At 31.2% G+C, this 26201-nt stretch overlaps 1 protein-coding gene across 1 annotated transcript in view; it reads left to right on the top strand.

Annotated features, from left to right (window-relative positions):
• LOC129981154 (nose resistant to fluoxetine protein 6-like) overlaps positions 1-24647 on the top strand; it is a 35167-nt gene extending 10520 nt beyond the window's left edge. Inside the window, exons 7-15 of the mRNA XM_056091857.1 lie at positions 2020-2113; positions 2598-2690; positions 6860-7022; positions 9537-9616; positions 14225-14371; positions 14982-15108; positions 21760-21934; positions 23068-23210; positions 24430-24647. Of these exons, the coding sequence (XP_055947832.1) occupies positions 2020-2113; positions 2598-2690; positions 6860-7022; positions 9537-9616; positions 14225-14371; positions 14982-15108; positions 21760-21934; positions 23068-23210; positions 24430-24549 (1142 nt within the window). The 3' untranslated portion in view covers positions 24550-24647. The remainder of the gene's footprint in view (positions 1-2019; positions 2114-2597; positions 2691-6859; positions 7023-9536; positions 9617-14224; positions 14372-14981; positions 15109-21759; positions 21935-23067; positions 23211-24429) is intronic.
• The last annotated feature ends 1554 nt before the right edge of the window (positions 24648-26201 follow it).

Here is a 26201-nt window from a genome sequence, read left to right as displayed (position 1 = left end):
TCCTGCTACATATAACCTCCAGTATGTCTGATGTTTTTATATGCATATTATTTTAATGGCTAATGTTCCCAAAACAACTGAATTTATAATAATATTTGAATTTAATTTATTTTTCATCTATGAGCACTAATAGTTTTAAAATTTTCATATTATTTCAGTAGTGAGTTTATTTTTCATTCGTATTTCATAAGAACGCACTCATCCCCATTTTACTGATAAAATTACTTAAATTATGAATGCATTTTCTAGCTATAATTACCTTTCTTTATAGTCATAAAACTTTATTTTGCTTACACATTGTCATATGTTTTCGTTTACATAATCATGTATCATATTTCTAACGTTTACAAAATTGTATTTTCTTTATAATCGTCATTATTGTGCTTTCTTTATTATGGCTCTCTTTATTGTCATTTACTTTCTGTAGCATATGCATAGTTATATGCTTTATTTCATATAGTCGTATGATTTCTTGTAGTCGTATACTTTCTTTAGCTTATATATTTAGAGCTTTCTTTATAATATTTTTTCTTTATAGAATAATCTCTGCCTAGCATGTACAAAATTAAAGAATTTCTTCCATACGTTTTCTTTATAAACTTCTTCAGTTGAGTTAATAACAATTACCGAAAGACGAAAATGTATCCTAAATTTGCTTTATTTCATATAGTCTTATGATTTCTTATAGTCGTATACTTTCTTTAGCTTATATATTTAAAGCTTTCTTTATAATATTTTTTCTTTATAGAATAATCTCTGCCTAGCATGTACAAAATTAAAGAATTTCTTCCATACGTTTTCTTTATAAACTTCTTCAGTTGAGTTAATAACAATTACCGAAAGACGAAAATGTATCCTAAATTTGCTTTATTTCATATAGTCTTATGATTTCTTATAGTCGTATACTTTCTTTAGCTTATATATTTAAAGCTTTCTTTATAATATTTTTTCTTTATAGAATAATCTCTGCCTAGCATGTACAAAATTAAAGAATTTCTTCCATACGTTTTCTTTATAAACTTCTTCAGTTGAGTTAATAACAATTACCGAAAGACGAAAATGTATCCTAAATTTGCTTTATTTCATATAGTCTTATGATTTCTTATAGTCGTATACTTTCTTTAGCTTATATATTTAAAGCTTTCTTTATAATATTTTTTCTTTATAGAATAATCTCTGCCTAGAATGTACAAAATTATTTGCTTCCTTTTAAATAGTTCATAATTTTCTCTAATTTATGAAAAGTTAAAGAATTTCTTCCATATGTTTTCTTTATAATCTTCTTTAGTTGAGTTAATAATAATTACCGAAAGACGAAAATGTATCCTAAATTTGCTCATATTTCAGGGAACAAGACTTGTTTTTAATAGCTTTTATTTAAAATGAATTATTTCAGAAAATGGAATTATTTTTAATGAATTATTTTGTAAAGATGGAATTTTAGAATCAATTCTGCAAACATTTCCTGACTTGTTTGATCGTTTGGAATTCAACATACGTGTGTTTTTGATAGCAGTATACTAAATTTCATATTTTCAGAAACATTTTGAGTTAATTCAATAATTTTAAATAAATCACAATTACAAACTAGTTCAATCCCCTGGTAATGAATTAAATAAATAAATTTCAAAAATTCTTAATATTGAAAGAAATGAATTAGAAATTAAAAACTAAACTATGGAAAATGATTAAACTAACCACATCTAATACTTTAATAGTATTGTATTTTAAGATATGTTTATATTAGTCTCCTCCTTTATCAAAAGCATTAGATTAATGAAACTGAACTTCAGATATGATTTGAAATAAAAGGCCTAGTTATTCTCCAAATTTACATACCTGTAATAAGTGAGAAAGGTAGAATAATTTTTTTTTTTCATTAAGGATAATGTTGAATTTATTATCTTGATTCGATAAAATAACATTCACGTTGAAATAAGAAAAATATAATATTTAATAATTATTATGCTAGAAATAACCATAGTTTTAATTCATTTTTGGTTCCGATTCTTTTTGCAGATGATAGTGCTGATGCCATCGGTTTAATTGATCGATGGACATTTCAAGTAATTCTCAATGGCTTCTTTTCTGTAGATTCCTTTTTTGTTCTCAGGTGAGAAGTTATGACTGTCACTTCCATAAAGCTATTTAAATCCATTATTATTTTCGTTTAAAAGATAATTTTAAATTTTGTAATTATATAGATTCTTAAAATATTCTTAAAGTTGAATTTTTTTTAAAAAAATAATTTGTTCTCTTTTTTTTTTTTTTAAATCTTTATTGAATATTTCGTACGTCTTGATTTCCACGGCTATTTAAACCACGCCAAGAATAACGCCAAAGTGAAACCGTTTATGGTTGCTCACAGTTTGGCTACTTTTAGCTGTTTTTTTTACCTGATATGGCGACTTATCGCGGTCGCCGTTTAAATCAAATTGTACGAATTTTTTTATTCAATTTAAACTTTAAAAAATCTTATTTTGTTATTTTACCCATAATTCGTATTTTACGACTACACGTCTTAAGTCTTACATCAGATCAATTTTTTAAATGGCATGAAATTACTTTTTTTTATCTCAAAATAATTTATTTTCCAGTGGATTCTTAACTGGGTATTTATACTTTCAACAAGCAAAGAAAACCGATGGAAAAATTCCATGGCTTTATTTTTACATCCATCGATATATAAGGTATGATTTTAATTAAGAATTCATGCAAAAAATGTAATGTATATTGTAAAAAAAATTGGTAGATTTCAAATTTATTTTTATATTATAGTAGAGGAATAAATCCCTTGACTCATTTATACAGTTTGTATGTTTTGTTCAGTTCGTGCGAAAACTACTTCATGCGTCAATCAGCAAAACAATGATTTAGTTCCTACAAAAAAAATTTCTACATTTTATGGAAAGGTAATTCTTACGGAAAGTTGGTGACACGCTTTTTACCCTCTTGTAGAAAAATAACTGTTACTTTGAATCTTTAGTTTAAAAAAAAACATTGTTAATTTATATAATAAAAAGGTCCACTGTATTTAATTAAAGTTATAAATTATTCAAGTCACAAATGCGACTTGTCACGAAAGGTATATTTCACGAAATTTATATTAAAGGTGTCACGAAAGGTATATTTCATTCATACGTGTATGAAAATATTTATTTTTTTGTGTCAAAATAACGAGCCCATAAATACTTCGTCATTTTTAGGATACCTATAATTGTCTATCTTTAATACATACAATTAGGTATGTTAATTCTCTTTTCATTTGTTGTTAGTATTAATTTTAAAAACAGTGTCTAAGAAGTACGTAAATTAGACTAATTTACACGTTATAAATTACAATTATTTGTAACGGAATTAAAAAAATATTATAAATAATATTCGAAAATCTTACTTGGCGTCCTCTGCAAAATGAAGGTTTCCATATTCTATTTAGTTGGATCCCGAGTCATGTAAGCATATCAAAATCTGCAGACTCTCTATTGTCCCATAGACTTTCATATTGTGACATTAAGAGATTTTTCATTAAACATATTTACTCAACATTGCAAATGGCATGGGATCCGAAGACCGAGAATAAACTTCATTCCGTCAAGCCTAAGATTGGTTTTATATCCTGTCCATCCGATAAGAGAGCTTGATGTGAAAATGACTCGCCTCCGTATAGGACACACCCGTTTTACTCATCGTCATCTTATATTGGGTGAAAGGGTGCTAATTTGTCCCACTTGTGATATTGCTTTTAGTGTGAAACATATTTTAATTGAATGCCCTGATTTCTCGTTTCTCGTTTCTGCCCTGAACTCGTCTTCCCTGAACTTGCAAGACTTGGGTGAAAAATACCACCCAAATATTTTTAAGTTTTTAAGAGCTATTGGTTTCATCAACTACATATAACACCTTTTTCATCTGTTTGTTCTTCCTTTTATGTTAAATGCATTTTTTATAGGATTATTTTAAATTTACGTTAATCATTGTCTTACATTAAAACAGTTTTTTAATATTTGTGTCGACGCATTTTACGTGATTTTAATTACTGGCACTTGTTTTTAAAATGTGTTGTTTTAAATGTCTCTTCTGATTTTACCGTATGCTTGGCGCAGTATAGCCAAATACGGCTCTTGCGCCAGTAAACCATACGCAACAACAACATCGAAAATTCAATGTATAAAGCAACGCAAAAAAGAAAAGAAAAAAAAAAAACTGTAGTTTACAAAGTTGAGATCAAAATGAGAATTATCTGAAAATGGCTAAATTCAAACAGAAACAGATACAGTAACAGATATTAAAGTCACGTTACATATTAATTACTAATGAAAATTTAACACAGAATATCATCTTAAAAAAGATAAATTTTTTTTGATGTAATCATGTAAATACTGAAAAAGAGAATAATAGAAATGCAAATGTATGATAATAAGCTCTTTGTGTCACTGTTGTTAAAACTTCAAATAGGAATCATATCCTTTAAATGTTCCTGCTGTTTCCATTTTTAATTTAACACACGCGGCAAAAAGTAAATTCGCACGGCACACACACGCGGCAAAACACAAACATTTCATACAATGTAGTTAATAATTTTAATCTCGTCGATAATAACTACGATAAAAATATAGTTGGAATAAACAGAATTCATTCACGCAGAATACTTAACATTTGACATCCTTTATATGCAAGTGCAAGTGTCGGTTCCATGTTAGAACTTAACTTAAGGTGGAACTTTGTTAACCACTCCCCTGATTAGTCCGAGTCATTTCAGGTTCCTATACATTGTAATTAATTATTATCACGCAAAAACTCGGGCCTTAGAGCCTGTAGCTCAAAAAGAAAGGAAATATTCTGCTTTTATTGGAAGTTCACAAAGTTTTGTTGGAGAATTTTGTTTTTGGATGATGCGACTGGACGGCAGATGTTTTAGTCAATAGTCTTTGTGACAGCTGAGAAAAAAGAATAATAAAAATTGCGATTGTCATATGATAACAAAATGTGCAGTGCAAAAGATATTTCAGTTAATGAATATGAAGGTGGGGACTTTAAATATAATAGAATAATATAAAACTTTTTTCATCTGCTCGAGATAACTCGGGCGAGTAAATTGAAGATATGTTTTCACACCTATAAAAAAAGAAATCAACTTAAAACCTGATTAGTATATTTTGTTTCGTTTCCTTTAAAAATAAAATAAAAAATATGTTTTTTTTTTGTAATTTTTTTTAAAATTGTTAAAAGAAATAATTAAATAATTTTTTTATAAAATTAAAGTAACGTTATAATTGTAAATAAAACAAACAAATATAGGATAATTGTAGTAAAAAAATAAACAAATATTTTTTTAAAATAACTTTATAGTTATTTTATCGAACTTTTATCGAAAAATTTGTAATTTTTTATGATCTGAAAATTAAGTCCAAACTTCGTAGATTCTAAAACAGACTTTATTTTTAATATATGTAAGATAGAATTATAGATACAGTAGTTTCAATAATACACAATAAATAAAAATGAAATCGGAAACAGTGGTATTTTTAAACGAAAATGAGTAATTTATTTTATTTTTACCGTAAAATTCTCAAAAATAATATTTGATATGTTTATATTAATTCTCTGCCTACTTAGCCGTAGTTTGCTTATTTTTAACGTTTATGTTAAAAAAAAGAGTGAAAATTTCATTTGTTTTCAGCACATTCGCGTGAACTTTTTTATAAGTACAATATGTAGACGAATTTTCTGAAGACTGTGATTGATTCACGGATATCTCATAATATTTCATCTTATACTCATATTATATTCAATAATATCTCAAAATCAATTCAATAAAATTTCATGAAATTTAATATGCGTGTATCCAAACTTTTTAGGGTTGTAATACACTGCGAATTTTACGATGGCTTTATTTAGACATATTTTACAGACACTTTAAGTTCGAATCATAGAAAAAAGTTGATAAAAAATCATTAACGGCGACTTCAAATGCTCATAAACTTTTTATTTATTAAAATAATTTTTATCTTGAGGTCTGTTACATTTTATATAGTTTGAGCTATATATATATAGAAAAAATAAAAATTAAATATTTCCATTATTTTTTACCTTATTTTGTTTTTCTTAACATTGACAATTTTGCTAAATATTCGTTAAATAAGCACTTTTTTCCCAAAATCTAACGGCAATGAGTGTATTTTTTTCTTCTAATAATGATCTTTAAAGTATGTTTTAACTATCTGATACAATAAAAAATGTTTATGCATCATTTTTTAAAACTTTCACTCTGAACCTAGTCGGATACCTTAAGTAACATACAATGTAAATTTTTTTTCATAGAGTTTACCAACAGCAATAGTAGTCTCTTTCTAGTCAGTCTACCCAGTTTAAATTCTCCTTTCATAAGTACAGCGAAAAGTTTCTCGGATTTATATTCAGATTCACAGCTAATAGGTTCTTTACTAAATCAAACTCGTACTTTACACAGCGAGGGATATAGTTTTCTAACTAGTCCGCATTACATGGTATATCTCCGTCACGAAAATCGTTGTGAACTTATTCCAGTGGCTCTTTAAAAAGACATTAGCAACGACTGTTTTAAACAATTCTTAATCTTTCACATGATTTCCAAAAAAATTGTAGCACATATTTTCCCCTTTTTCCAACTAAACATATCAAATTTAAAATATCTTACAATGCATCCATAATAATATGTATGCGTTTATTGGAAATGTAAAAAAATTATACTAAATAAATTTGTATTTCAGACTCTTTTTTAAATTCATGTTATGTCTAAAATAGTATATTTTAAATATATTCAGTGTTAATTGATTGATAAAAGAATAGTTAGTTATTAATTTTTTTTTTTACTCTGTAGGCTTACGCCAGTATATATGATAGTTCTAGCGTTTTATACAACTCTTAGTCCATTTTTGGGTTCTGGTCCCCTTTGGCCTGACTATGATGTCGTTGTGGAATGCAAAAATAACTGGTGGTGGAATATTCTTTACATCAACAATTTCCAGTCCGACAATTTGTATGTAAGTATAATCAGTTCAGAGTAGACGACTGTATATACTTAAAAAGTATATATAATCCTCCACAGCCATCTGTAATACTAAGAGGAATTTTAATTTCTGACGAATTCATAATGTGCTAAAATTAAGAGGGAAGTGTTTAATTGATTTCATTTAAACTAGTTTATTTAAAATGAAATTGCTTTTCTTGATGAGTATTTTTAAATTTATTATTAAAACTTTTCACAAAATTTGAAAACAAAAATAAAATTAATCTAACTGCTATCAAAGGCAACAACAAAATGCTCTTTTCGTGCAGTCAGAACAAATGTTTTGCTGTTCGTGTTTGTATTCAGGAGGGTTTAAAAGACGTTTAGCTATAAAAGTGGTTCACGCGTCAAGAAGAAAATCATTTTTATTACAAAGTATAGATACTGCAAATATGAAAAGAGACAGCTGCAGGAAGTACTTTATCGTTAAATTAAGTAAAAGAAAATCAGTTGAGAGGCAGTGGAATGTAAAATTACAAACACACAACAGCGCAATGTTATAAATCCCAGATGAAGTTTTTATAATTTCTGACAACAATTAATTCCAGCACTTTTAAATTGAAAAGATTCATTCTCGTTATTGCTTGCTTCCTGCTGATATGTCTATCTTTTTGTTTATGATTTAATGTGATGTTTTTTAGGCAATTATATTTTCGTAAATTTGCATTCCTTTAAAATTGTTTTGTATTCTTTATCAAGTGCATTTTTAACTTATTAGTTATCTATATAGTTTTCTAGTGCCATGTGTAACGGTTAAGAGAGGGTGAAAATAAACCCGCATTTTTTTTAACTGCGTTATTGCCTGTTTTAGCACCTAGCAACTGAGACGTGCTTTTTTATGCTTAAATTGAATGGATTATCCAAGCGCGACTAAACCTAAGCATGAATAAATAGAAAGATCAACGAGCTGCCGTCTACAATTTTTATAATTTTACATTCATATTTATTCATTATATGCTTTCTTGGCGAACTAAATTGACCAGATTGACGATCAACTAGCTGCGTCATTTAATTTCCGACAGTTTCCTTATATTACATTTAAAGTTTTTATCTTTTGGAAATATAGGATATTTCGGTACAAAGATTATTTTTCTTTTTAATAGTTTTCGGAAGAAGTACTATGATATATATATTTATTTGATTGGCCCTTAATGAAATATCTGATTCTTTTTGGAAGCTTGGCTCTTTCTGAAAACATATATACTTCGCCATTGTTCTTGTTTATAATGGCACTTGTCATAGAGAAGCCCACTGACTTTAGAAGTCAGTGATTTTAAGCCAAGAATGCGTCTCTTGTTTTTTTCAGTAGTTTTTTTTTCAGAAAAATAAGACTTTTATAAATAAGTCTGAAACTACAGGAAAAACAAATATGCTTGATTTTTTTCTAGACAGAGAAAGAGAAGAGCCTTGAGCTTCTTTTCACTAAAAAAAAAGATTTTAACACCAATGTAAAGATTTGTCTCTAGAATCATGAAGTTCTCCAGTGAAAAAGAACTTTATTGGAAAGAGAAAGCAAGCTATGTCCATTTGAAAAAACGTTATAAAAGTAACCCTGCGATGGTAAAAAAAAGAGAACTCAGTTATATTGTCTTTTTTATATATTTTAGCGTTTCTTTCAGATAAATTTTCTGTTCCAATATATATATAAACTATTTTGAATCTTTAGTTCAAAATACTATAAAATGATAATGATGGATTTGTTTTCTTAGCTTCGTCAGCTTTGATTCAGTCCATCTTTGTAATTTGTGAATTACAATTTAAATGTCTCGCTGTTCAAGGAAGAATATATATCTGTCGAGCTGTAGCAATCTTTTACAATAATAAATTCTCCCTTCCTTTTTGTACTTTTTTTAAGAGAATATTTTCTGCAACATTTTCGAAATATTTTCGTCCGGTAATTTACCAATATTATGCCTGACAGAAAAATATTATATTAAAAAGAAGTAAAAGAAGTAACCTCATTAGAATTTTGTATAAAGTTGCATCAATTCATACAAAAGAATCATATGCCCATAAACCCTAATAAGTACACAAATATAGTAAATAAATAGTGAATTAAATATTGAATACTAAAAAAAATTAGAGAGAAATTAACGTGTTGAAAATTAGAAGAGGAAACAAACTTGCAATCGAAAGCTGAAAATAAAAAGAAATAGCATTTTGAATTCTACTTTAATCATCTGTTCATTCAATCACTTGAAGTTGAAAATATCGAACCATATCAATTTCAAGGAATATAGTAAGATTTTAAAATGAATAAGATATTTCATACTTTGCTTAAGTATTCAATTATAAATAGTTATTTTTAATTAAATTTAATACAGCATAAACTCTAAATATGTATTATTTTAATCAAGTTTAAGGAACATTATGGAATGGAAATCCTAATGTCATTTCTAAACTTTAAATGGAATTTTAAAGATATTCAGCAATGTTCAGTTAATATGTTAATTCTTATTTATTTTTTTAAAAAAATTGCATTTTACAGTGCATGGGATGGTCTTGGTACCTAGCTAATGACATGCAATTTTATGTAATCAGTCCATTGTTCCTGATCAGTTTGTGGAGGTACGTAGCAATTTTCATTCATTTTAAAAGCTCAGAATTATTTTTGTCAATATTAGAACGTTACAAAAAAGACTCCAACTGTATTTTGAAATCGAAAAGAATAAAAATTTGGTCTGATCATTCGATTCAAAATTAGCATTTCATAATTATAAATATCCCGCTGTTATCATAAAAGTGGGTTATTGCAAGACGCCTGGATGATATTCATTCAATATTTCAACTTGTCTAAGATTTTTTAACGTCAGTAAAGTTTCTTTTTCCTTTCCAATTCTCCAATTTTAGCGTGTAGCAATCAAATTGAAAATAAATAATGATAAAAAAGATGTTTTACGTATCTCCAGAAAAAAAAATTACACGTACGTGGATTATGTCGAAACTAACGGCTGTCATGACCTTCTAAACTCTCGATATTATTACCATTGAATTACCAAGAGGAAATCTATTTTGGTAAAGTTTGCAATTAAACTGCACTATCTCACAATAAAGAAAAATCATCGATAAAAGAGAAATACAAATAAAACGTGGTCTGTGGTAAAATATAAAATGTGGTAACTTAATATATCACATGGAATCGTTTTACGATTAATGGATATAATTAAAGTTATTCTTTGCCAATGATATTAAATCTCTTTTCTTGTAGAATCTTCATAATCACCCTATTAATCCCATAGATCTTTTGTTGTGGACAATATTCTGGCTTGAGGGTGATAAGGTGTCTTCACTGGGCTTGATGAAATGAGAAATTTTTGTTACAGGGCAGCGTGTAATGTCTGGATCTGGATAACCGTTGCCTCCACAGACGCCATTATCATGTGAACATAAGCGAGACCGGTTAACCAAGAGTCCTAAATGTCCCATTATTGTGATAAATTGATTAATCTTTGAGCTGAAAGAAGCTCAGTCAATATTAATATAGAATACAAATAGAACAGTCTCCTGTGTTGTCTTCGAAAGATTTTTTCTATTGTGCCAAATTTTAAGGAAGCACATTTTTAGATTTTTCTTAGTGCGATATTTGGGTAAATTGATTCTGTCTGTCTAACTGATCAGCAATCTGATTCTCTTGTACACCCGAATACCAGATGTGTTTGGCATTCTCCCAGAAATGATTAGAACGCCTAGAAAATCACAAGAGCTTTTGAAGGGACGATTAACTATCAGCACAATTGTTCTTTTTGACAAACTCTTGTGAACACAAGGGTGAAATTCTTGCAATGCAACCATTTCTCATGGCGGATTTTTCTTCTAGTATTATGGTGAAAGATGATTGTAGTACGTACGGCAATATTCTTTGCGAATAGTAAATTTCTGTTGCCTTCTATAAGTATGTTGAAGTCTTTACCAATATGTGCTGCCGATACTGATACTCTAGTTAAAAACAGTGGAACCAAAATTCAGTCCTTTATGGCATACAACTTCCAAGTATCTAGCACTGAGCGTTTTTGACAGACGTCTTCAAAAAACAGCTATCTTTGACCACACCGTCTATGACTGCTTGCGAGACTTCTAGAAAGTCCCGTCCAAGTATAACATCATGGCTGAAAAACTACAAATTCGAACGGCAATTCTAGGTTGTTTATGGCAATTCGTAGGACGCATTTTCCTATTGGATGTACAAAACTTCCATTGGCGACTTTAAGAACGACATTTTTGTCATCAGAGAACATAACTTTTAAATGTTGGCGATACTTATTTGAAATGACTGAGAAAGACGCTCCAGAATCCACAAGAGTAAGTGTACGCTCATTATCTATCATTATATCGAGGTGGTTTCCAAACATTTTGGCGGCAGATGAGGATTTTCATCGTATGCGGTCTCACCTCACATGTAAGTCACCTCGCTCAGTTTTCCTCGTTTCTACGACTAGGAAATTAACTCAATGGGCGATAGGGCGACGGTGATCTTGAGCTACGTGTCGGAGATCGACATCGAGATGGACTGGGTGAGGATTGACATCTGTAACCTTCTTCGGGAAAGTGGGTGAAATTCTGTGGGATTCTATCGATTCGCTCCATAGTCAATGAATTCTTCGGAGGGCGCTATAATTATTGAAAATAGCTCCCTGCAATAACGTACAACATGTCCTGGACATCTACAATGGAAGTAAACTGGTCTGTTGTCAGTAGTTCTCCATAAGTCTTTTTTTCTAGGTTGTATCGATGGAATGGACCGAGGATTTTGCTCTATAGCAGGGTTAAGCTCGGCGTTGACTGACGTGTTGGCTGCGTTCCGTTGGTCTTGCAGAAACAGGTGCCAAAACTTTTTCAACTTCCTCTTGTACTAGCTCTTCCAATGATTGTGGATGTACATCCGAAGGTTTCTCAGTTGGTCTAATCATCCACTGGACTTCTTCCTGCATAATCCTGCGCATTAGAGATACTAGATTGAGTTCTTCGTCCTTAGCGGCCATTGGTACCATGTTGGGACGTGTTTCGAATTTTCGTCTTCCAACCCTTTTTTGCTTCATGTCCTCGATGTAGTCGCATCGTTTTACAAAATCTGCTGTCGTTGCGATCTTTCTTGATAGTAGTGCCTGATAAATATCTTCAGCCACTCCTTTCATCAGGTGTGATACCTTTTCGTTCTCTGGCATCAGAGGATTTACCTCTCGACAAAGTCCTAAGATGTTTTGTGTGTAGGACTGTGTACTCTCATCTACTCGTTGAGCTCGATATTTTAATCGTTCCTTGGTTTTCTTCTTATATTTCTGCCGATCAGCGAAAAGTTGAGCTAGTCCAGTTTTAAATGCTTCCTAAAAATTCAAGGCATCCTCATAATTAACAAACCACTGCTTTGCTGTGCCGTCCAGGAAGAAGTAAACATTTACTAAACACATCATGTCGTCGTATTTGTTAAATTTAGCCACTGTATCATATTTTTTGAGCCATTTGCTAGGATCTTTTCCAAATTATCCCCGAAATACTGACGGCTTCTGAGTTGTTGGTATAAGGGCGTAAATACTGTTGGTTGGGTTTGTATCACTTCTTCGGGCATTGTTGTTTTCTTTATTCGGGAAAATACAGTCCAAATTCTCTTAAACGAGCACTATTACCAGAATCCACGGTTAAACGGTTTTTACCCGGCGCCTCCACCAAACTTGTCACGAATATGCAAAGAATAACAGGTCACAAAGTAACACTAAATCAAATTTATTAGCTTTTAGCAACTCGTTACGCGGCGGCGAAGAACTGACCCCACTGCTTGTGAAACTCAGAATTTATACTTTTACAGAATAATCTAGAATCATAAAGAAAGTTATAGAAAGTTCTAGAATATTAACAAAAGAATAATAAGAATTTCAGATTAATGTTCAACAATTTAATTAATGCGACTTGGCTAGGATTCGAGCCCTTGATCTTGTGCGTTGCAAGCGCGTGCATTACCACCGAGCCACGATGACTATCTACGGACCCCTCTTTTGCGACAATATAGGATAAGAAATATTGGAAACAACTATTGTAGAAACGGAGAAGAGAGTGAGTGATTACTGGCATTAAATAATTTAATTTTGTTAATGCTCACTACCTTGAATGTATGTGAAGGAAGGGTTTGCAGGAACAGAAATGAACGAAAAAATTACACCAGGAACGAAAAGGATGACAAGCTGCCTTGAATGTCTGGCGATTATCAATATGAGGTTTGGCAGAAAATTTTTGGAGAACTCTACATTTTTCAACTTTCAACTTTGAGAAAAAATGATAAATATCTTCTTTATATATATATATATATATATATATATATATATATATTTGAAATTCATTTCTACTGAAGTAGCAGTACCAGTATAGTGCAGAAACGTAGAAGAAAGCTGATGTTTTAGGTGGCTTTCTCATCATGTGAGCGTGATTCAAGATCCGTCTTAAGATGCTCCATGTTGTCTCAAAGTAGCATATTGTTACAAAATTTTCTTCTACAAATACCGCCAATCAATCGTAATGACGCAGCGCATTTAATCGCTAGTTCAGCAGCTTGCTTGCTGTCTAATCCACCAAAATCCTGTTACTTGTCGGCTACTCCGACTGCTCTCACAGACGATTTCTGACGATACACACGACTTCACTGCAGTTTCAGAGTGCCTGTCTTTTATAGTTCCGGGAGGCGGAGCTAGAATCTTCCAGATCAATCAAGACGTCTCTGGGTGTATCTCGTTTCCTACTGGATGGATCTTGAAACTTCTCGAATTTTCCAGTATGATCCATTTAGTCACCACACTCGCCAAATCCGTCGCCAAATGGTCGACAAGCTCAGCACGCACAGAACAGATCTTACAATGGTTTTTCCACGATGACACTATTCGCGTCGGGTAGCAAAATTACAGATTTGTAACATTATAAATATAATGAAACTAATCAAAATTTGAAGTGAATTTGATGACGAAGAACGCTTCTTGTAACGTCTTGCTCCGAAAACTGAAATTTCGAAAATATCTCGCTCACTACAATTATACAATGTCATTTTAATTTGTATTATTACATATATATATATACACTCGTAAAACTGAAGAATTCTTTTATAATCATCTTATATAGTTAAGTATTATTAAAATTTGTCAACCTGAGCTATTTGCTCTATAAATAAAGCAATATAAATGTGTTTCATTCATTCAGGTGGCCAAAAATCGGATATTCATTGCTAGGACTGTTCTTTTCGATTACATTTGCATGCAATTTTGTTCTCACTTACGAATATGACATAATCGCAGGGTTCGGGAATATTAATCTGTTATCCAAGGATGCTGCGAATGTTATAAACAGGTAAGAGGTTTTTAACAGATAATTTATTTTATTTTATTGAAATTATTTTTTAAAAGAAAATCTTAAATACAGATGTAAAGTCTTTTTTATTCAAAAACAGTTGAACCATTACATGTAAGTTTTGTAATGGTTTTTTTATAATAAGATCCGGTAATTACAATCATTATCCATGTAAATCGTTTGTCAGTTTATTAATAAACAGTGCTGTAAATGATATTTAAAGACCTCATTCTAATTTCTGTATTAACTATCTTTAAGGCGTGAGCTGTCTCTCTGAGCATGATTTACATTCATTCTCGTTAATAAAATAGTTTAATAAAAGTTGGGAGTTAATAAAATACAAATGGCAGTAAATTCTCAGAACCAGTTTTGATCATCACATAAGATTAAAAATGTTATCTTTAATTGTGTAAGGTAATCAAAATTTAATTGAAAATATCCAAAATTGTAACAAAAGCAGGGACTATTGTATTTCTGCTATAGCAGCGGATATTAAATAAATATTTTTTTTAAAGATGATTAGTTTAAGTGGTTTATTTATAAGAGATATTCATAGAAATAATATCAATTATTCGTTTCAGATTATATAAATTTATCGTTCTGATTTCAGAATCAACGGTGCCTTTGATAAGATTTATTACAAGCCTTATACAAGAATAGGACCTTACTTAGTGGGACTGTTTTTGGCATATTATATATGCAAAAGGAAATGGAACAAGTCACCTAGCCTTAATTGGGTAAGTCAGCTTACTAACCCAAGAAAATTGTGCAACAACTGTGAGAATGGCATTCATATTAAGAAGTTTCTACTCTCTGTCGATGTTCTTTTATACAGAACAGAACGCCGTCTCATACCCCCGTATCCGTGACCATTCTGGTCACTGAACGGTTTGGTGGGCATGTTATGGGAATTTTATTTAATTAACAAAATATTTACAGTAGGAAAACGAAACAAAAATAACTATTTACAAAATTTACAATTATATAAGAAATTATATTATGATGAGACCGTTTTAATAATTTTTCAACTTAGAAATATAATTTGTAGTAATTAACTTAGAAATATAATGCAGATTGAGAGATAAAATTTGTAAAAATATACATATAATCTGTGTTCACATTTTTTGATGTTATAGTAGATCAGGATGCAGTTAAAAAAAATCAGATGGAAAATGATTTGAGAAATGGAAATGAAGACAATCTCTGTTTGATTGAAATGTGTGACAGGAGACTGCTGTGCTTGTTTTTTCCCTTAGTCTTTTTTGGTATGAGACTTGATGTTGAGTGCTATGGAGGCAAGAATAGATCTCTATTTCCACTTATAAATTTAATTATACTGTGGATTTTTTGCCTGGAAAGGAAGTTGCCGGCGACTCTTTTCAGCCATTCCTGTTCATGGCTTGGTGATGGTTTTTTCATATGCCAGGAGATTGTAAGGAGGCATTCCTAGCATAATGAAGTGCGGTGCCTATCCCACCTCAACTGCACTGGTCACTTTCAGACAGATTGAACCTTTTGAGGTAGGCAGGAAAAGGGCCGTGTTCTGAGAAGAAAATAATTTCCTCTCTGTTCCAGTTAGTGGGATTAAGGTTGACTGAAAGTAGGATATTAAAAATTTTTCTGCCTGTGACACCATTGCTCCAATATCCTTGCCATTCCTCAAGCATGTCTTTCCGAAGGAGGGCTTTTATATGTGGTTTTGGTATCTTTGTTTGCATATAAAATTGCCCATTTTGCGTTGCGTCCTTTGCCAGTTGATCTGCTTTTTCGTTGCCTATATTACCCGCATGTGCTTTAACCCATGAAATTTTTATTGTTGGTTTTGAAAGCAGGACACCAAAAATTTCTCTTGCTTTTTGGTTTGTGCTCTTTGGATTTGAAGATGCCATGATACTAGCTCTATTGTCAACATGTATTTTAAAAGTATTGTTGTTTGAAAACTGAGATGTATATTTTACTGCTTCATGAAGTGCGGTGAGTTCAGCTTGGAAAACGGTATTGTTGTCATTCAATTTGGCAGACCAGTGGTAGGACCAGGTATCATTGAACAGAACACAAAACGCAGCTCCAACTCCATGTTCTGTTTTTGAGCCATCTGTGAAGATATTGATATTATTTATTTGAGATAAATTTATTCCTTCATCTTCCAATGAAATTTGGTTGGGATTGAGATGCTGTGAAGGGTGAGTAGACCAACCAGTTGCTTTCTTCTCTAGATCTTCTGGTTGTATCTCTGTTATATTATGAGGAAGAGGGATTCTTAGGCGATATATTGTCATTAGTCTGGCTTCAAACTGTAATTGCAGGTGCAGGGGTGGAATGCCGAGAATGGTTTGTAGCGCTGCTGTTGGAGTTGTACGGTAAGCACCTGAAATATAGAGAAGAAATGGTCTCTGAATGGTGGAGAGCTTCCTCTTCATTCTATATGTTGGGTTTAGACACCACGCTGATGAACCATGGGCGAGCATTCTCTCAACTACTGTCTTGTAAAGAACTCTTTTGTGCTTCCAGCGATTCTTTTGAGGTTTTGGTGCATTTTAATGGCCTTTTCTCCTTGTTTTCCTATGTGTTCTAGCCAGTTTAATTGGTCATCAATGTGGACTCCTAGATATTTAATAGATTTATTTCTCTTAATGATGTCTCCATTCCACATGATTCTGGGGCCTCTCGCAATTTTGCTGAATAAAATATGGGTTGTTTTTTCCGTGGAGATGGAAAGTTTATTATTTGAGCACCAGGAGTTAAATTTGGCTATTGCAAGTTCAGTTTCTCTTTCCAGGCCATTTTTTGTGTCCGCTTCGATAACCAGTACAAAATCATCTGCAAAGGCTTGGATGTGTACATTTTCTGGCCAGACCTGCTTGAGAATTTCGTTGGCTACGAGATTCCAGAGAGCGGGACCACTGCAGGATCCTTGAGGGCAGCCTTGTTTCTGATCTTTCATGGCCCTACCTTATGGAGTCATTGGGGTCACTTTCCTGTTTTGGAGAAGACTGTGAAAGAGGCGATTGATGTTTAAAGGACAGGGACTTTCATCCAGACTTTTGAGAATTTCTTTGTGTTGCAAGTTGTCAAAGGCTCCTTTTATATCAATAGAGAGCACTAAGACATGCTTGCCCTCTCTTCTTGCAGCTTGAATTTTGTTTATCAGCTCATGGATGGCTGTGTCTACTGATTTACCTTCCCTAAACCCATGTTGACGCTCGCTGAGGCTATTAGTGGTCTCAAGATGATAAGTTAACCTTTGGGTCATTAATTTCTCTAGCACCTTACCGATTGTTGGCAGGAGAGAAATGGGTCGATATGAAGATGCCAGTCTCTGATCTTTTCCTTGTTTTTGGAATAAAATAATATTTCCTATTTTCAAGGAATCTGGGAAGCAACTTAATTCTATGCACTTATTAAAGAGAGTTGGGAAGATATTATGAAAGCGCTTGTGTATAATTTTAAGAAGGAGGTTGTCAATTCCATCAATACCGGGAGCTTACCTGACGGAAGGTTGTCTATAATCATTAAAATTTCTTGGAGGGAAAATGGAGGGTCAAGTGGCTGCGTTGAAGTGTTTAAATTATAGTTAGTTGAAATAGCAGGAGATGGGAAAATCTGGTCCAAGATGGTTTGCGTTGCTTCCTTCAGACTTCCTTTTGGGTCACTGTTCATCACGTATGGGATTTGAGATGGGAAAACAGATTTCCGGAAGGCGGCTTTTTAATGCTTCCATATGGGTTGGAGGCTGAACTGCAGAAATTTCTCCAGCCCATGTTTTTTGCTTTTTTAATATGTTTTTTGTACTCTGTTTTTTCTTTCTTGAAGATCTGGTATCTCCACTGCTTTTCAATTTCTGGTGCCCTCTGTGCTCTCTTTCTTAGTGCTCTTACTTTCTTTTTATGAATTTCCAATTTTTCTGTCCACCAGTTTGGTTTCGTTAACAAAAGCTGTTTTTTGATCTTAAAGGTTTTGTAGCAGGCATTAATAATAGAGTTTTGAAGAACTATTGCAGCGTCATTTAGCTCTCTGGAATTTCTTGCTGTTGCTATTTTATTTTCTAGATAATAAATATCTTTACCAAGTATATTGAGAAATCTAGGATGATTCCCATGGCGTGTCTTGTATCTTTTGTAGAACTGGTTAGCTATAGTAGATGCTATTGTTGTTTGTATATATCTATGATCACTTAAGGAAATATCATCCAGAACCTCCCAGTTAATGGAAGAGTCTATAATTGATTGGGAACATAATGTCAGATCTGGCCAGCCAATGTTGTTATTTCTTTGGAAAGTTGGTGGAGACTCTGATTTATTTAAGATGTATAAATTATTTGCTAAGATAAAATCCAAGACTTTATTGCCTCTGTTGTCATTGGATCTGTACCCCCAAAGGGTGTTGTGCCCATTGAGATCAGCGCCGATGATAATCTTTTCCTCCGGGTAATGATCTCTTGGATTTCTTGGAGAGTTGTGCTGGTGAGGAGTAGGCAGAAATTATTGTGATGGGATAGGAGGATGTTTGAATTTTTACAGCTACCACGTTGACTTTTGTTGCCAATAGAGCAGGTTTTATTTGGGCTGACGGGATGAGAATTGCAGTTTTCTGGTTAGTGGAACTAAACGTTTTCCATGAATTTGGAATTCCAGGGATTTCGTTGTTATAGTGGTATTGTTCTTGCACTAGGATGATATCCGGTTTAATCGTGCTTGCTGTCAAATGAAGCTGGTTGGTAGATGCTTTGGCTCTAGCTAAATTTATTTGGAGTATTTTTAGTGGGTCTTGAGTAGAGGCTGTCGCGATGTTAAAGGGAAAGGAAGAATTTTCAAAATTAATACTGTCCATACTAATAATAGTCCCTTGATTTTTTATAAGCTGCTACCTCTTTTTGGTAGCAGGGGCATTGATTGTCGATGGTGTTCTTTTATACAGCGGGTTGTTGGAGTTATTCTCTTGAAGTGGCTATAGGGGCAATGGACATCAAGAGAAAAAATCGCAAATCACATTCAGTGAGTGAAAATAGCATAGGTTATTATATAGAATCTGATAACGTAACATTAAAAGTACAATAATAAGTACAAAAAAACTCTTATTTGATAGCATTATTGCAGTCTGTGGTGAAGAAAATGTTGTACAAAATATTTACCCATTGTAATATGCTAATATATATAAAAATATACTCATTGAAAAAAAAATCCTTTATTTATCAGCATAATTACTACGTAGATAGTAGCACAGAATAAAACATATGTTGCTTGGAACAAAAATAATTTTATGGAATTTCCAAACCTCAACTTCCATTCTGCATCCTGCTTAGTTTCGTTCTATTTGTACCCTCTTTAAACCATCGCAAGAGTTATCCCGGACAGACCTCATTATTTTGAACAGCGATCAGACGAAAAGTACGAGACCTGAATCATCCTCTCCATTGAGAAGATATGTGACTCCAACGAACATCTTATTTATCCGACCCACTTACGCTTTGTTTCCATATCTTATTACTTGAACTTCCAGTATTCGTACTTGGGCATCTATGGTCATGGAACCCAGCTAGGTTTCGGGGGAAGCGAGTTTCGAACCTAAAACCCTCTGCTTCAAAACAGATACCTAAACTGTCAAAGCTCCAGAGTTCTTGCAAGTTCTCACATGGAAAATGTTTGTTGGTGAAAGGATTACGTATATATGGTGTAGGGAGTATAGGTAGATAAAGAACCACTATAAACTTGAATTAATAATTTGTACTTATCAAATAAATAAGAAATGATAATTTGTACAAAATCATTTTACTGGGATTTTTAACAAGATACTTTAGAAATTTTAAGTAAAGCTATTATTTTAAAACCGTTTGTAATGCCATCAGCCAATGAACATTTTTATATCCCATTGCACATAAAGAATACTTGTCATTATATTTCTAATATAGTTTTTCTCTCTTTAGCAAATAATAAACGTCATTTTATTAATTTAAAACATTTATACCATTCGAGACCAGTTCCTCCATATTTATAGTTTGATTTATTGATATTAGCTAATTTTAATAAACTAAATCTGATCATAACGAATTAAAGCCTTTAAAAAAAAGTAGTTTAACAAATATAGATAATTCTGATTGCTTAGCTCTGCTTGAAAAATGATGAAATGAATTGCTGAGAAGGATTCAGTCGCTGAAATTGGAGTCTTCCAAAGTTTCATCTCGCGATATTTTTCAAAAATGGATGGTGTTGTACCTATGATTACCAATAATAACGAACCTAAAGACCATGAGTTTTCATATAAACCAACATTTATTGAAATTAAGTCAGTAACTGGGATTAGTGAAATCTGGTGTGGGGTTTTTTATTTCATAGAAAAATATACAACGAAGTTGTAATTTTGAGATTTCTTTCGGAGATGAGGGATGTTGGAGAACAAGCGACTATTGATGATATGTCATATATTATAAATAAAAATTGACAAAATCGGCCAAGTAATTGAATATGGAAGAGAAGAATTTTAAATATGCGTAAATACTTCAAAATAATTTCAAGACTTTTAAGCCCGAAAAATTACTCTGTGAGCTAGAAGACCCTTAAAACTAAATAATTTTTATATTCTTACTTTCTTGTATATGAAGTATGCAAAAAATATATCAATTGCCAAAGAAATTCAAACTAGACTTTTTAACTAATTTTCACGTTTGATTTTCCTGAATTGAAAACATATATTTTAATATTTGTCTATCTGTGACAAGGATAATACAAAAACGTTTTCAGTTGGGGTGTAGTAGATTTCTGTCAAATTTCGATCGATCGAATACATATTTCCAGGCTATAAAATTAAGAGAGCTAAATGAGTGAAATTTAGTACACAAATTTTGAATTTTTGACCAAATTCATCGGTAGATTGATTATTTTTATGTCTGTGCTTCCAATGGCATATAAATGGGATAACTCTATAACGCAATGACTTAAATATATGAAATTTGGTATGTGAATTTATGATTACAATTGTACGTTCGTCTCAAATTTTGGTTCTAATTTATTGGAAACAACGCGTTTCACACACATATTCTGTTTTTAGACACCTACTATTGTTAAATATCAGGGATTAATAATCATAAAATTGAAAAGGGTCACATGATAGATTCAGTAAAAATGCTAAATTCATGTCAAAGATCAATATTTTGTAATCATTGTTCGCCAAAGCCATGCACTGCCTTCTGGGCCTTACCTAAGAGCCACAATTTTATTCTGCTGGAAAGGGATAACACCTTAATTAAAGAGACCACACCCTCTACTTAAAAAATTATTTGAGCATCAATTTTTTAGAAAGAGAAACACACCTATACATTGTAGCAGACATTTACATTAAAATAAGCAGATATTGTCAGCTTTTAATATTAACTTTTCCTATTCCTTCTTCAGGTAACTTTAGCAGTGGGTTGGATCGTTGCATCTGGCATAACATTGACTTGCCAGTTTGGTCTGTATCATTTAGATCTCACCACATTGGAAGCATGTTTCTACAATGCTCTCAGTCGAACCGGTTTTGCATTAGGATTAGGTTGGGTCATTTTTGTGTGTGTCATTGGACAAGGAGGTGAGTTAACTATTTGGTATTGTTTTTCTTAGAATCATTTAATTATACTTTAAATAAAAATATAGGTATTACATATTAAATATTATATAAAAAGATCATAAAATGTTTAAAGTAGAAAAGATTCTAAATTTGATAGTTACTATCAGCCAAAGTTAACTCGATTTAAAATAAATAATTTATAAATTATTTAAGCTGAGAGCGCAGAGGTAATTCTGCAAAAATTTTAAACTTCGCAGGTTTGGGATAATATTTTATAATGTTACCATTGCGCTGAACCAGTTTTTAACATACTTTATTTAATACATTTTAAAATAAATTTATACGTTATGACAGAGAATTTTTTTGCTGATTGTCTGAGAGAATTCTTATCTTGTGTGTTTTTGTGAAAAAGAGTAGAATCTTTACCCCGCTTGAAACCAAACTACAGTTTGTGAATGAAGGCCAGGTTTATACAATAAATTTATAAAAGCGTCTCAGACCTTACCTGTAATTTATTATCGGCTTTCCAAATGGCATGTGCTTTAAAAATGTTAAACATAGCTCCTTTTTTCTTTATAAATGCTTTTTAATTGCTCCGTTCAATTTCTTTTATTATAAAATGGAAATCAAAATATATTAAATGAGATAAGAAACATGAATATATTTCAATCTAACCATATATATTAAATCTGAATTTTTTATTTTCCCTGAATTTTCATGTTTATTTTAATTTAATATATAATTATAAAGTAATAAGCAAATATTCATAATGATCTATATTTCAATTATTGGAAATAATAATTGATTTAATTACAAATATTGTAATATTGAAAATAATATTGTATTAATAATTAAAATGAGTCATTATTTTCAATTATTGCAAAGTGCTAAGCAATTTGACAAAAAAAAAATATTTCAATATATTTTAAGAAAGTGCAAAGTTTCTTAAGATCATTGTTTCGTTCTGAAACAAGTGAATCTAAAAATAAAAATTATCATTATTATAATTATATAAATGAAACTGGATTTAATTTTTTCTGTATAAGATAATTTATACATTATTTTCTTTACATATTTTACATCTTTAAAAGCATCTTATAGCATTTTACATCATCTTTAAAAGCATAATATAAATTAAATTCTATTTTTTTCAGGAGTTGTGAACAGTATTCTATCATGGAAGGCTTTGATACCACTGAGCCGTTTAACTTACTGCGCTTATCTTGTTCATTTGATTGTTGTGTTAACATATTTTACATCAGTCAGGACCTTAACTAACTTTAGCCATATTAATGCTGTATGTATGATCGTTTTCTTTTTACCATGCATTTATTTGACTTTTATAACTCGCACTGATTAAAATACTTTTAACTTAGCTTTAAAACATCAAAATTAATATATGTATGAATTAAACTGTCATTCTTTATATATATATATATAGAACGCTATAAGCTTACAAAAGTCTGAGACAAATTTTTTTCTTAAACGCCTTTCCTAGGCACTATCACTGTTTTTAGTTCTATTTTTCATTTTTGTTATTTTAATAAATGCATATAATATTTGAATTATATTAAAGATAACTGGAGAAAAAAATTATATTGAGCAAAAAGCAATATTAATTTATATCATTTAAAAGTTTTATTTACTTAGTTATGTTTATTATTCGAGTAAACTGTTGCATTCTATTTTGAACGATTTATAAAATTTTTTCCTGATTCAATTATGAAACTCGAATCTTCTTTATTTAATTTCTTTTATTAATTTTTTTAAAAAATTTTCTCCTTGGAATTTGCTTTGAATTTTTTTTTTATATTTGATATTAGGTGTGATAAGTGTTTTCTTCTATTTTTTGTATGTGAACACCCGGGCTGGCACCTCGAAATGAGGATGAGATGCTTCAAACATGGTGGTTGGATCTTGCCACCCTGGAGGGTACTCGAAAAGGTGGTGGGTTGGTGGGGGTCTGACTCCTCCCATCGATGACGGGACGTACTTCCTTAGGGAAGGGTTGTTCAGAGGCCGGTGATGGCCGTTAAGACTGAACCACAATTCCCGCCAGTGTTACTGTTGCCGCTGTCAGGTCATTCAGAATTTTTAATCGTGTGCCTTCGGGCGGGTCGGAGAGTCAGTAATATGAGTACTTTTTTGTATGCTTCTTCGCAGTGATGAATTTAGATATTTTTTGGTTCTAGACGGTGATCTTTTAATTAACTGGCCAGTTTAGCTTCGTCTTTCAAAGTATTTTTAAAATTTAAGAATTTATTTTAGATTAATTTTCTATTTTATTACATTCGTGAGAATGTTTTTTTTTATGTATTAAATAACATTTCAATGCTTCTCGGTATCCACGTTTGTATCCAATATTATTGAAGATTTTTGGTGTTTATAAAAATTTTAATGAAAATATAATATAAAGAAACGAATAAGAATCTGATCAATTATATTCGATAAAATATTAATATTATTCCAATATTTTATAATTCATACAATTTATATTTATTACTTTTTTCTTTCAGGTCTTGCTATATCTAGGTATGCTTGTTATAACTTATGGCGCTGCCGTGGCAACATCTTTGTTGTTTGAATCGCCGGTGATAAGATTGGAAAGACTTATCAGAAATAAACTAGCGTCGTGACGAAGTATCAAATATTAGGATGTGAAATTGTGTAAATGAAACAATGTAGTGAAATATATTGCCTCCAAGAATAAATATCATATCTTTATTTTACTGTATTTTCTAATAAAAATTTATTTAATATATGTTAAAAAATAACATAGTTTTAATAATATTTATTACATACATGCAACCGATTTTTTTTATAGAAAAAATTATAATTAATTTTCCATAGTTGAAAGTGTTAGAAAAAAGAGTCAATGCCCTTTCATATTTCATTTATTCCTTACATGGAAGTTCAAAGCTTTTATTTCAGATATTTATAAATGTAATGTAAGTTTGCAATTATACATCCAGAATAAGAAAAATAATTATAAAACTGCCTGTATATCACTTCCAAAGAAATTTGTCATGTGAGAAAAATCTGTTTTCATAATGTTTTTTCACTCCAGATTTCCTTTAGTCATGTTTATAATTAACAAGTGGATGGAGTTGAATTGGGTTAAGGCCCATATTGGGATATACGGTAATGAAAAGGTGACAAAACGTGCAAAGTTGGCGGTAGTGTTGATATTATTGTCCTCAAATCAAATAATGTCTTAAAATGGGAATTAAGAGAAGAAATAAAGCTACAACGTTTTGACATATGGTATACTATGTCCAAAAAAGGAAGAGTAACTTACGACTTTATTCCTAATCCAGAAATAAAAATAAGAAGAAACCATCCACTGGTAATCCAAACTATACCACTTCATGGGAGGTGTCCCGCATATTTTCAAATATTTGGAAGAATGCAGGAAAATAAATGCATCTGTGGAAGAATCGGAACATTATTTAAAGGAATGTTTAGAAATCTCGGAATTAAGAAAGTATCTGAAAGTTGAAAATTATTCCTTAAGTACAGTACTGATGGTACTAGATAATCTTAAAACTCTGAAGGACATGATGTTACAAATTGTTAGTTTTTAACCAAATGTTTGAAAGTTTGAAAGTGTTCGGATTTCTGTTGCTGTGAAACGAGAATTTGGAGAAATATTTAAAATTTCGCAGAGATTTTCTTTTAGGGATGGCCTGTTCTTTTTTTAATAGGAAGATGAGGAGGAATGTCAGTAATTCACTATTTTGTGGCTTGGGGCCAATTACCTCGAAGAGAATGTCAGTTTGATGAATCGGTAAGTGTAAGGATGGACATTACTAAAGAAAGCAGTCGGCCACAACAAATCCTGTCGATACAGTTACGTTCAGTAGTGGCGGGGTGGTCGGCTGTACACAATAAGTCATGTTTATAATATAAAATTTTAAACATCTGGCTTTTATATATTTTAATAAAATTATTTTAAAATCATTTTGAATCGTACAAAAGATTACTGTGTAACTTTAAAAATCTCATTATGCTTTTAGTCTATTACATTGCATCCTCAGTTGGAATGAGAATTTTTACTTTGCTGTCGCATTAATTTTAAGAATTTATTTTAAAAATTGAGGTATATATTACATTGCTACATTTTTTCAAATTATATATTGTTTAGCATCGAAAAGCTGAACTTCCGAGAGAACCGCTGCATTCGGAAATCAAGACTAAGGCGAATAGGAAGAAGTAAATAATAAATTCTCTTACTGTGAATCATAAAACAATTGCAGTCATTTGTAGCTAAGAGAAAGCTATGAATCAT

Source organism: Argiope bruennichi, chromosome 8 (genome assembly GCF_947563725.1).
Source record: "Argiope bruennichi chromosome 8, qqArgBrue1.1, whole genome shotgun sequence".
Classification (NCBI taxonomy): Eukaryota; Metazoa; Arthropoda; class Arachnida; order Araneae; family Araneidae; genus Argiope; species Argiope bruennichi.
This window is presented reverse-complemented; position numbering and strand designations above follow the sequence as displayed.